Source organism: Bemisia tabaci, chromosome 1 (assembly GCF_918797505.1).
Source record: "Bemisia tabaci chromosome 1, PGI_BMITA_v3".
Lineage (NCBI taxonomy): Eukaryota > Metazoa > Arthropoda > Insecta > Hemiptera > Aleyrodidae > Bemisia > Bemisia tabaci.
Window position 1 is genome coordinate 79,767,324 of NC_092793.1, and position 13,306 is coordinate 79,780,629.

The 13,306-nt window shown below is 36.9% G+C and overlaps 1 protein-coding gene across 1 annotated transcript; it reads right to left on the bottom strand.

The window, feature by feature from the left end:
- Positions 1–3,828: 3,828 nt before the first annotated feature.
- Positions 3,829–10,670, bottom strand: LOC109044028 (SOX domain-containing protein dichaete). Its single transcript, XM_072306269.1, is given in 2 exon segments — positions 3,829–9,355; positions 9,357–10,670. Coding segments are annotated over 2 exon segments (795 nt in total). The 5' UTR covers positions 10,028–10,670; the 3' UTR covers positions 3,829–9,231.
- Positions 10,671–13,306: the final 2,636 nt, after the last annotated feature.

The window sequence follows — 13,306 nt, forward strand, 5'->3', positions numbered from 1 at the left end:
TCGATACAACCCACGGGTGTCGCGATGAATGTCAGCAGCTTGTAAAACGCATAATGAACTTGTACGGAAACAGGTTCCTAATATCCAATTGCGCGCTCAGCAGCTCGTCCAGATAAAAACACAAGATTTAAAGGGTTAATTAGATGGTAATTATTATTTATGCGCCTTACCGTGTTTTAAGCTGACGCTCGCTGCGATTTCGTAAATCATTCGCTTATCCTTGCGCTTGCAATTATTTCGGAGACTGACTCAAGAATAAGTTGTCTTGCTTGCAAATACGCCCAAACATGCTTCAAAGCTGCCAAATTTAAGCATGATATTCTAACGTTAAGAGCTTTTCTGGAAAGTTTTGTCGGGTTCACTGGCGTAGCTGGGGGAGGGGAGGATGCCTACATGACTGCAGGAAAACATCTCGAAAAAACCTCTTTTTAGGGCCTTTTGCCTTTAAAAATATTTTAGGACTTCCATGACTCATTAACACCAGATTCAGCCGTCAAACTGGTAACATGAAATACTCATGGATGACGCGAAACATTCTCATTGGTGCGTAACCGAATTATTCTTAATACATATTGAGTAAATATAAATAATTCCCCCATAAACAGAAATATCATATTTAGAATATTACTTTTCATCAATAAAATAAAATAAAAAAAAAACCACCTGCCAATACATTAATATTGTTGGTGCTAGAACGTTGGCATTGGTACTTATCATTCTTTGAAAATGAGTATTAAACACTACAGGTTACTGTTGTGCTATACATATATGCAGACAGAGTAATGAGAGTAATTATTATGAGGGATCACTGGAATAAATCCCAAGGTGAGCTTGTTTCATGTATGGAACTTTCCAAAAGTTCAAAGAGTCTTATCACTCACTGAAAAATAAGGTGAGGTATTCCTGGCGTATTTTAATCATCATGGTACAAAAATAACCTTCTTTTTTATCATCTGCTAGCTTTAAACGATAGCTGCACTTTTTTCAAAGAAAATTCAGTAAAAAGCTGCAAAACAATTTTCTCGATAATTTTGCCAACTTATTAGTGTTCCAAAGTGATCAGGATTTGAATTTTTCATTCTGTTTAGTTATTTTTAAGGAGAATATACCACCATGAATTCTTTTTCTATGAACTGTTAAAAACATACCAGCAAAACTTTGCATAAAAGTGCCCAATTTTTCGCTATATTTATTAAGCATCCTTATCTAAATATCTACTAAACTGATTGTTGGCCTTTATGCTGATGACCACATCATCAAATTGCTTTCATGGTTTTTGGCCTCTCTTGAAAAATAATATTTTTCTATGTTAGTTCTTTCTAGAATGGCCCCATATAAATACATAACTTACGTTTTTTTTAAATCTGTATAAAATGGTCAGAAGAGAAGGTTTCAGCTCGAATCATTAGCAGGAGGTGCATTAGTAACAAAAATCTGTTTTATTTTTCCGTGTCATATGGACATCCTCAAAAATTTTTATTACTCTATAAGATCTCAAATGAAAAATAAATTTGTAAAACCATTAGAGATCATGACATAAACAGACGTAACTACTGAATCTAACTTTGTAGGTGACTGAAATTAAAAGAAAAGGAAGATTCGTACACCAATTACACCATGACACGCTATTTTCCTCTAAAATTTGTATTCACGTATGTATTTTGAATATCATCCGTCCATCATTAGGTGCATTAAAGTAAAATTATAAGTGCGAAGAAATCAAGCATTTTTCAGAGCGTATCACAACGCATCATTGACGATGTAATCATACATGTTAGGTACATGTTTGTAAAAAAATGTAAATCATTCATCATAAAGCGATGAGGTAAACTAATTTTGGTGTTTATACAATTATATGTTTTTATTTCTGATAACAGGAGGGATGCATAGATGATGTCCAAAATGCAGGCGTAAATTGGACTGCGTTAAGCAGAAAGGAACCAACCCACATTTTGGAAAAAATTGAGTTACGAGTGGTTTTGAACTCGACCACTGCTCTACTATCTATCGCCAAAAATTCAAAGTTTTTGTTGGAGCAAATTTTGCAGAAATTGAACTTGAAGTTTATCTTTTACATTGAGTCTTATGCAGGAGCCAAACTTTAAACCTCTTTTTCTCGGTTCGATCCCGATGTGGCTTGGTTCCTTTCTGTTTAACTCCGTCCAATTGAAATCGTACCTTATAAGTTTTTTATTTTACAACAAGCACTGGAAAAAAACACATTGGATCTAGAGTCCAGACTCTTGAAAACATCGACAAGAAAAAAATACTCTTGATTCGATCGGATTTTTGCTTAAATCAAGAAGCAAGCCTCTTAACTTGAGCGGATTTCCTTTTGATTTAAGCAAAAATCTGATGGAATCAAGAGTATTTTTTCTTGTCAATGTTTTCAAGAGTCTGGACTCTAGATCCAATGTGTTTTTTTTTCCAGTGCGAGGTCGGGGTGAACTCATTATTTACAAAAGAAGAAATGAATACGATTCTCCTTTTAAAAAAAAAACATGTTATGGTGTGCAGGCTTCCCTTGTTTCCATAGAAACGTATCGTTGAGAGGCTATTATAGTATGCAAAATATGAATATTATACTGTCAGAATTTCTTAGAGTCTCTATATCTCTCTCTCTCTCTTTCTGCCTCCTATTTCTGCGTCCTTATCTGGTAAAGGTATCATTATTTGAAAATCATTCTTGAATGCTGAAATTCTTTGAGAATTCATTGGGAAATTGTTTAGGAATTCACTTGTCATAAGATGAAGCATTTTAATGGAAAAAAAAATTGTAAAAATTTGATACGAGGGAGGATGAAATATGCAGATCATCTCTGACAGGATGAGTATCTGTAATTTTTAATTACACGAAAATAAATTTCTGTCATGATGCGAACATTAAGCTTACTTCCTAATCCAGTAAATAGAGCTAATTTTCAGTATATCCTCACTTTGTGTCCGGTTTCCTCTCTACTACAAACTACTGCCTTCAATATGTGAATAATAAGATCAGTGTGTAGTTCAGCTATATTTACTGGATTTCAAGAAGTAAGCGTTAAAAATTGAATCAGTGAGAACGAAAACACACCAACTCGAAAAAATGAAAATAATCAAGACACACGCAAAACTATAATATAGCCAGTAGTTAAGGAAGTTAGCACAAGAAAAAGATCTTTGGTGCCGAAAGACAAGTACTCGAGGACACTTTAAAGGTCCGAGTTGGAACAGATGCGTTAACTGCAATGACCCTTATGAAAACTGACTCTCTTTCAGGAAAATTGAGCATTTTTGAGTTACCGAATTGGTGTGTTTTCGTTCTCACTGATTCAATTGAGAGTAAGAAGACTCTGTTAAAATTGTCAAAAACTTTTTCTCTTGATTCTCGTTGATTTTAAGAAAATAGTTTCCTGAGGTAAAGAATTTGTTTTGAGGAAAATTAAAAATTAATTCCATCATTTGAAGTGGTTACAAATTGCCTTTGATTTATAAAAAGCATCATTAGCATTGGATATTTTCTTTCGATGTAAAAAATTTTTCTTTAACATGGGAAAATGTTCGGCCAAAAATTTTCTTTAAATCGAGAGACATCTTTTTTTTCAATTTGGTATCTAGAGAAAGATTGACTCAATTTTTTTCGAGAAGGGCTCTGCTTCAAACATTGAAACTTCTTCATTTGGTTAGCTAAAGATGCCTAACAAAAAAGAGAAAAAACTAGTTTCTTGACGTTAATTGCATTTAAATGTGAAAATCAAGAATTAAACTGCACTCATTGCATTGAATAAGAAGGCAAGCTTTGAAAGTTTTGTCAATCAAGGGATAGGAGGTTTTTACAAAATGATGAGATTTCTTTTGAGGAAAAAACAATCACAGTTTATTATCTTACAATCAAAGATAAAGTAACATAAATTTTTAACAATTTGGTTCATTTAAGTATTTACATATCTTACAAATGCTATTTACAAAATTTCTAAATTAAATTTGACAGGATATTTATTAGAAAACCACTAGCTTTTCTGAGAAGAGAACAGTTCATTTACGTTATAAATGTAATTTTTTTATAAATTGTGGACAAATATTTGCGAGATTATACGGACAAACTTATTCAAGCAAAGAACAGTCCAATGGATCTTCAAAATAGAAACACTGTCAGATGATTTTTAAGACTATAGGCTCAAAGATCTTCACTAATTAAATAAGGGCATTTTTGAGAAATATATAATTATGCCAAGAGGGTGAAAGACCACGCACAAAAATTAACATACAGAATGCAATGGTCAAATTCGAATAGTTTGAACCTTTCATCGGCAAATTTACAAGATGGTAAAATACAACGTTATCAGAAAATGCTCGTTCTATAAGAGGAGAAAGATGTGAATATTCAAATATTAGTGATTAAACAGAGGTGTTAATATACCTCGACGTACTAGAGAAATAAAATAGATAATTTAACAAACTATTGAACTTTTTCAACTAATTTTTTTTTGTTACTTTACTTAAAGTGTTGAGAAGTGAACCATTGCAGTTCAAGGTTAATGCCAAACACATCATAAAATTTTACAGACCGGAAAGGAGTGGAAGGGGGTTGTGAATTCAACAGGTCCAGAGAATGAATTCCCCTGAAGAAAATTTTAAACGTCCTTTGAATTACCCAAAACTACCAGCAAATCGGGGCCTTTCAGCTAAGAAAATGCATTTTCTTTAATTTTTTATCCAGATGGTATAATGATAAAAACAAGATGCCGTTTAAAAAGATAATGGAATACGAATAATCTGATCACGAATTAAGATAAAAAAAAATTAGCGAACGGCCAAGTAAAATGTGATAATATTATAGCACATACACTTTCACCATAAGAGAGAAAATATTGACGCCAAATATTTAATCTAGCCTAATCCGAGTATTTAACCTAATAAGCGTATTGTTTACGAAAGGAGAACATTTTTACTATGACCCGAAGAGCATTTCGAAATGTTCGCCTGTTCACCGGGGTGCATCGCTGCGTAAATTTTAGACCTATGTTTTCTAATATGTACACCTAATTATTAGTTAGACGATCTACTACTATTAATTCACCGGGGTTACATCGCGTTGCAGTGTCATAACGACCAATGCACTTACAGATTAGATTATTAGCAAACGACTTTAAACTATTGATTCACCGGGGTTGCATCGCCTTGCACAGTCCAAACGACAAATGCACTGAAAGATTGAATAAATGTTATTTTTACACTAGACGTCTTAAAACTAAAGATTTACCGGGGTTGCATCGCCTTGCATGGTTCCGTTGACTCATGCTAACTTAAAAATTACTTAGTACAAAAATTTAAATGATCTAAAAACTATTTTTTCACCGGGGTTGCATCGCCTTTCATGGTCCTGACGACTCATGAATACCTGAATGTAATTATTATTAATTGATTTAAACTGTCCTAAACTACTGATTTACCGGGGTTGCATCGCTTAGCATGGTTCCAAAGACACATACTTACTTGATAACTATACATTAACTTAAGCTGAACGACCTAAAATTACTGATTTACCGGGGTTGCATCGCCTTGCATGGTTCTATAAACCGATGCTTACACATGAACTATACATATATTAATTTAGCTGAGGGACCTTAAACTACTGATTTACCGGGGTTGCATCGCCTAACATGGTTCCTGAGACCCATGCTTACTTGACAACTACGCATTATTTTTACGACCTAAAACTACTGATTTACCGGGGTTGCATCGCCTTGCATGGTTCCAACGACCACATGCATACTTAGAGAATTAATGATTAATCTATCTAAACTGTCTTAAGCTACTGATTCACCAGGGTTGTATCGCCTTGCATGGTTCCGAAAACCTATGCTTTCTTTAAAATTATGAATTAATTTAATTACTAAACGACCTACGTCTAACTGATTCACCGGGGTTGCATCGCATTGCAAAGTCTAAATGACTCCTGCACTTACAGATTAACTACCTAACACTAAGGATTTACCGAAGTTGTATCGCGTTGCAAAGTCTGTATTGCAAATGCCTATGCAGGTGGAATTAACATCTGATGGATCAATCGATAATTTTAAGCCAAACGACGAGCTGAAAAAAGTTTAAGTTCTCTAATTTTCTTAATCAAGCGTTCAAGTCTTTCTATGCTTTCAATTAAGAAGCGTAACGCATGAGTGAAAAGAGAACACTGAGACACTTTGCACTATCAGATTATACGATGACCCATTCACAGATCTATTTTAATGTGAAAAAATTTTAAAAAAGAAGAAGAAATCAGGGGCGGGTAACCTGCTTAACCCCCCCCCCTTCCACCCTTTCAAGTCTGCTAGAAACAAAGCTTGATTCCACACATGAACAATAACGAATGAAAAGAATAATCAGAAGGACGAGCATTTCCTGATAATAAGCCTGATATTATAAATTAATGAATTACTTTAATTTGATCAGATCTTTGAATGATGTGCGGAAAATTCAAGGAAAAAAATGAGAAAAACTGTGGGTCTGAAATAGATGATTTGGAGACATAAGCAACCAACATGGAGAACAATTCGGTAACAGGTACTGAACTCATATAGAGCACTAAACTGTCTCAGTTTTAATCGATAGAATCAATAATAATAAATATTTTCGGTCATGGAAAACAAATTCTGATTTCGTTGACAGAAAACTTCGGTTACTTAAACCGAAAAACTTCAGTGGTTTATATGCAAACCTAAAATTTTTTCGGAGCACACTTAAATAGAAACTTGGAAAATTTGATGAATTGAGATATGAACAGAAAGATAATATATGCAAAAGTATAAGTCACTGATCCCGAAAGAAATCATGGAATTATTTTGAGCAACGGAATGAGATATGATAAACTGAATTTTGGCAACATGGCATCGCGTGGCATCGACCGCGAAGCGATATCAATCAAAATCAGGGACCGAAATGCAAGATAAATCATTAATTATTTTAGATTGTGACCGATCACAGGGAAACGGAACGTAGAGGGAAAACAGAGTGGCGTGTACACTAATCACAACGAGCGATGAATGGAAAGTCGGATCAGGCTGAAAAACAGATTTGACGAATTGCTCTTTTGTCGGAGACGCCGATTATACTCGCGGAGGCAGAGGGGGCATGCATTCCTCTATGGACAATGGAAAACGAAGAAAAGCATTGATCGAGGAATCAAAGGGGTATTAAACTGTATAGGGAAACGCGAGCTCAAGATTTATACTTTTGCAGTGAACATAAAAAAAACGAAAAAATCCAAGGAAAAATTGTTTACCAAATTGCATCAAACAAGATAATGCAGTGCTTCACTATTGGTTCTTAAATTAAGTGAATCAGTGCTTTTAGGAAGGGCGGAAGGCCAGTTTTCAAAGTCGCTTCTTTTTGCATTTTCGGACTCTCCTTTTGTCCTCGCCATAATACCCGATAAAGCAGCGGTATTCTGCCTTCAGATTGTTTTCATTATCAAAAATCATTTGAAAAATTTGACTTCAGCCCTTCATAAAAGTACTGGCTCAAGTATTGAAAAAGGGCGCAAAATATGCAAGTTTTCTAGAATTCTATTTTAGATGTGACAAAATGGACTGAAAAAGGACTATGCATACAAAGGGGAACTAGTCAAAAATCAGAGATTTGTCAGAGCATTTGCACACTGAAGCTCGCGTTACACGCAGGACTTAAAAACTGTTTTGACTTCGCTCAGACTTTAGTATTCATTGGAAAAAAAGTCGCTTGGATCTAGAGTCCAGACTCTAAAAAAACATCGACAAGAAAAAGTTCTCTAGATTCAATCGGACTTTTGGCATGAATCAAAAGGAAATCCGCCTAAATCAGGGAACTCGGTTCTTCGATTCAAGGTAAAATCAGATTGAATCAAGGGTATTTTTTCTGGTCAATGTTATTAAGAGTGTGGGCTCTAGATCCAAGCGATTTTTTTTCCCAAATCTTCAAAAAGTGAATGTGAAGCTGCGATGGCGTCGTCAAAAAAGTTGACCGTATGAAATTAAAGGACATAGCATAATGTACGAGTCATCTGTACTACATCCATTGAAAAGATTAGACACAATTACGTTAAAAAAGTTGAATGTAGGTATGCTGATTATACGTGTAATCAAAATTAACAGAGTTCTTGAACTGCAAATAAAAAAGATCACTCCATTTTTTAAAATTTAATTTGAAAAGAAGAAACGCGACCCGCATAGCTGGTAATGATTCTTTGAAACTACAAAAGTTATTTCGGAGCAAACTGAAAAAAAGTAATTTCTCGTTTAGCCCTTTAGATCAAAACTTTCCATCACAAATATTAATGAGTTAAGGATTAATTATCAAAATTCGAAGAAAATTTAAAGCTTTAAGTAAATAAGGATTACTTCATCCTGCTATAGATAGTGCAGTAAAAAAATAAACATTTAGTTGAAAGTTTGAAGCTTCCCGAGCTTAGGATGCAAAAAAAAAGTAACACTTGAAATGGCAAAAAAAAAAAGTCATGACCAATCGCTTGAAAGAGGTGCAAGTGCTGAGAAAAGGAAGGCAGCCTTTGAAAAGACCTCTTACAGTTTTTAGGAGACAATTATTACGTTAAATTCAGAATAACATCCAAATTTGGAAAAATTTTGTTCGTGGGTAGGAATAACCTTCTGAACCGACAAAAATTCATGCACATTTGCTTATTTACACCGTCTTCATAAGCGTGTTGGAACTGGGTAAAGTATTTCTTGCTAATAAGAAAGGAATGGTTTCAAAAGTTTACACTCTGCAAACTGAATGCATTGAACTAGATTTATGAGTCTAATAAATAATATCCGATTCAGTAAGATGAATGTGATCCATTGAACATATGAAAATTAGAAATGCGAGTTTTCGAAATGGATTTAAGATTGATTGCAGCAGTCAGCTAAGTCAGATTACACATTGGAATGTGTATTAAATAGTCATTAGACTAATACAAATTTCTTGGGTCCGTGCAGTGGAAATAAATAAACCGGACAGGTCCTTTTAAGGGACTTGAGACCTTCCCTCTGCATAAAGATCCGTCGAGATCACGAAGAAAAAGGAAATGATATAAAGAAACTGAAACTTTACAAAACGTGAGTTCTCTGTACAAAATGTACACTCAGGAGGCTATTTACAAGAGTATCACGGGTGTAACCATCAACAACATAAAAATCAGTCTTGACGACAGGTAAACCAAAACAAAGGAAGGAAATGGCACTAGAAGGAAAAAAAAAGGAAACAGAAAAAAAAGATCTAGTATACCACGGGGAGCGGCCTCCTGATCTCCATGTCCATGGGGTTGGCGGAGGTGGGTGTGGGTGTCTGTCCGGGACTGGATCCAGGGCTGTGTTGTCCATGGTTAGCGAACATGAAAGTGCGAGGGTGGCTGGAACAAGGCCGACAAGTGTGGTGGAGGCGGCAGGTTCATCTTGCCAGTCGGAGATCCGGATTGCGGGTACAAACTCGAGTAGAAGGAACTCACAACAGCCGCGGGCGACTTTCGGTTGCTGTCCGGGGACATGGGCTGGTTTTGCACTAACTTGGAGAACTGCATCGCGTCGAACGGGGCACCGAAATAGGGCACGGGGTACGAACCCAGACCCTCGAAACTGTGAGCGGTCGTCGTGGGGGGCGCGAAGTACGGGAAGTTGGAAAAGTATCCGGAGTTGGTTGTCGGCACTGGAACGGTCACTGCTTTCACGAGGCCTTGCTTGTTGGAGGCCGGGGATTTGGGCTTGCGACGGGGGCGATATTTATAATCGGGGTGCTCCTTCATGTGCATGGCGCGGAGGCGCTTGGCTTCGTCGATGAAAGGCCGCTTTTCCGTCTCGGACAACAACTTCCACTCGGCGCCGAGCCGTTTCGAGATCTCCGAGTTGTGCATTTTCGGGTTGTCGAGCGCGATTTTCCGGCGCTGGATGCGCGACCAGACCATGAAAGCGTTCATGGGCCGCTTGATGTGAGCCTCGAGCTGGAGAGGCGAGGCCGCGGAATCGCGAATCACTGAGACCGGATATCCGGAATAATCGTGCGGGGATGACATCGTCATTTTAGAACTGAGACACTGATAAACAGAACAATCGAGCTGAGCGTCGGGAGTGTGAGAGCGAACTGAATTCGGGAGCGTCGCGTAGCGAGGCTCGAAGGCCGGCTCGCGGTGCGGCTGGGCGGGGCCTCGCCGACCAATCCCGGCGCGCCGCGCCCCCTCCAGGTGAGCCTTTCACCTAGCTCTTATTTCTTCCTCCGCACAATGGATGTTGCCGCTTGTTTTCCGTGCCGCTTTTCTCCGCTTTGTTCGGCGGAGAATTAGTGGGAGGCGGAGAGAATCGCAATGTATGAATATATTGTTGTCAACTTTTTCTAGTGCTTCGCGCGACATTCCCTGCTTTCTACGGCTTCCTGAGGAGGGCTAGGCGGGTTTCACCTGTTCTGCTTTGAGCAGGTTGGCGCTTTTTGGATCGATTGTCCGATTTTCGGGGCCTGCAGAGGCATAATAATGCGTTGCGGTCGCGTAATTTCACGGATGTGGTCAGGCGTCCACAATAGATGGGATGATACACTCAGTGAAATTTTCCGTTGCATCCACGGGTATGCCTGTCGTATATGCCGCGACAGGAATTTCTCGTCTAAACAACAGGAAATCTTGTAATTCGTATTCTTCAAAGCGACAGCGCGTGTCTAATTATTGAGATTTCCGGTCGATCCAACGAGAATCCCCGTCGCAAACATGGTTAACGGTCGAAAATCTTTCTCGGTGTAAAGAAATAAATAAATGAATAATAAAAAAAATTCGAAGAGCTAAGAAATCATATGAAATAAAGTGTATCGTACCGCTGGCAAGTGATACACTTTATTTCATAAGATTTCTTTTTAAAAATGTTTCCGTGCAGTCTATATCTTCACGGAAACTGTTCGTGCAAAATATCAAGCCGATGTCTTCATTCCGTACTTATTCCGAAACTGCCCGGATAAATGTGTAATCAACAGTATACAAGGTATTATTTGGAGCAAGAGCTCTCCCTGCAAAATTTATCCCTAAATAAAGATTTGTAAAGTCGTGAGTCTAGAAATCTATTCCCCGCGGCAATATTAAAGTATTACACATTATAATAAGTCTCAAGGAATCCGCGAGTTAAGTCATTTTTCTTCATGAACAAAAAACATCGAGCAATATCTTTTGACATAATTTAAAACAGATATTTTGCACAACAAAATACAAATTAAATGGGAAAAAATTAGAACATGTAAGAAGAGCAAGAAAACAAGAAGACAAAATTTGGATAAAGAACGCACTAGAGGTTAACTGGAGTTGGAGTGCACGCTAAGATTTTCTAGCAACAAAATATCAAGGCCGCTTAACGGCTACTCATACAGGAGAGTTCGCCTTCAAATTCAAATGATACTAATGTTAGTACAGTGCAGTGACAGACTGACCATGCGTTTTGAAGGAAGGAAAATGAGACTAACAGTCATCGTAGACATATACAAATACATTTTTTACGAGAATCCAACACTCTGCGTCATAAAGGAATAAAAACGCTGAAAAAGTAACCTTTCTTATTTCTAAATTTTGTTTTTCTTTTGCGTGCGTGTGTTTGTTCGGTAACATTCAAGACAAATTGGACGTATTTATGCTAAAAGGAACTATGTGCAAAGGGTTAACGTGTAACATAGTTCCTTTTAGCATAAATACGTCCAATCGAATGTTGCACATGTGCAAGTGTTATCTCGGCCAAGCTATTAAAATATTTTGCTTCATGGCCTTTTTATCATGCTAGTTCATCATAATCGGAATATCCAACGATATTGCTATGACGCTCACTTGAGAATGACTTGTTATTGACATTTTGAATGCTGAAAAATCGTCTTTAAATTGGACGTATTTCTACCAAACAGACCTATGTGGAGGTGAGAAATATGGGGTGTGCTCGTCGAAGCTGCATAAGAAGCAATGTAAAAGTGCACTGAGAAAAAACTATGGTTTATAAACCTATTAGAGGTAAATATGGAACACCTATAATAGTCGTAAATAAACTAATGATTCTCGGTCTGTGAACCATACTAAGGTCTCTGTACCTAATTAAGGTACGTGTACCATAACTAAGGTATATATGCTATTATTATATGTAGAGGTACTACTATTAGTGGTGTTCCATATTTACCTCTAATAGGTTTATAAGCCATAGTTTTTTCTCAGTGTGGGCGTGATTCCTTTTGAAGAATTGGAAAAGCGGGATATTACATTCTATCAAACAGACCTATGTGCCAACTGAATGCGAGACTCATGAGCCGCAGGCATGGCAAAAGAGCGTTGTGAACAGGGCTCATGAGTTAAGCCAGCCCACGAGCCGCAATGGCGTTGGTTTCTTCGCCGCTGACGTCACTGGCGCTTCATTATTCTCATTCACTCTTACGGCCAGAGAACTAACGAGCACACCCCATATTTCTCACTTGCACATAGGTCTCTTTGATAGAAATACGTCCAATTGAAAGTGCTATTCAGTGCATTGCACTGAACACTGCACTTTACAGTTCAGTTGCACTGTATTTGTTAGATCTACCAATTCTTGCATTGACGGTTACATTGTTGTCATAACAAAAATAAGTTTACTGTCATTTATAGGGTTTCATAATCTAAAGAGAGCAAAATAATGTCAGATTTTTTGTTTCCTCGGAATCGACACTTTAATCGCAACTATATAAAAGGATCAACACATTTGAACACAGTGCGGGGAAATTGAGAATTTTACATTTAAAATTGATGTGAACTTTGTGGTATGATCAAACAGCAATGTCCACTAAATGCAAGTTTCTCACGTAAAATAATAAATCATCAATGATTAAGAACAAAACATTGAAAAATTCTTAGGCATTGATTTATTAGGATGCACTGCCGTGCTAAGGAAGAACGTCGTATGAGCCTTTAGAAGTTGCCAAATTTCATTTGATACAAAATTAATTTCCGGAGAATCTGTAGAATTTTTCCTCCGATTTATCAGAGACTTTTAGTAAACTATATCAGATCTAAATTATCTGAAAGTTTCAGAAAATATTGATAACCCTCCTCAAAATGTATCATTTTATCAGAAGAAATTTGGCAACTCTCGAATGCTCATTACGACGTTTTTCTTTAGCACGGCAGTACAGTTATGTTTTTTTTTTTTTTTTTTTTTTTTTTTTTAAATCTTACAGTGGCTGATGAAGTAATGATTAAGACAATGTGCATATTTTCCCCTTCCTTTAACCGAAACCCATTCAAAAGAACTCATTACTCAATACGTATAAACTGCGAGTCCTTTCAAAAGGATTCGATTCGGTGATGTGTATG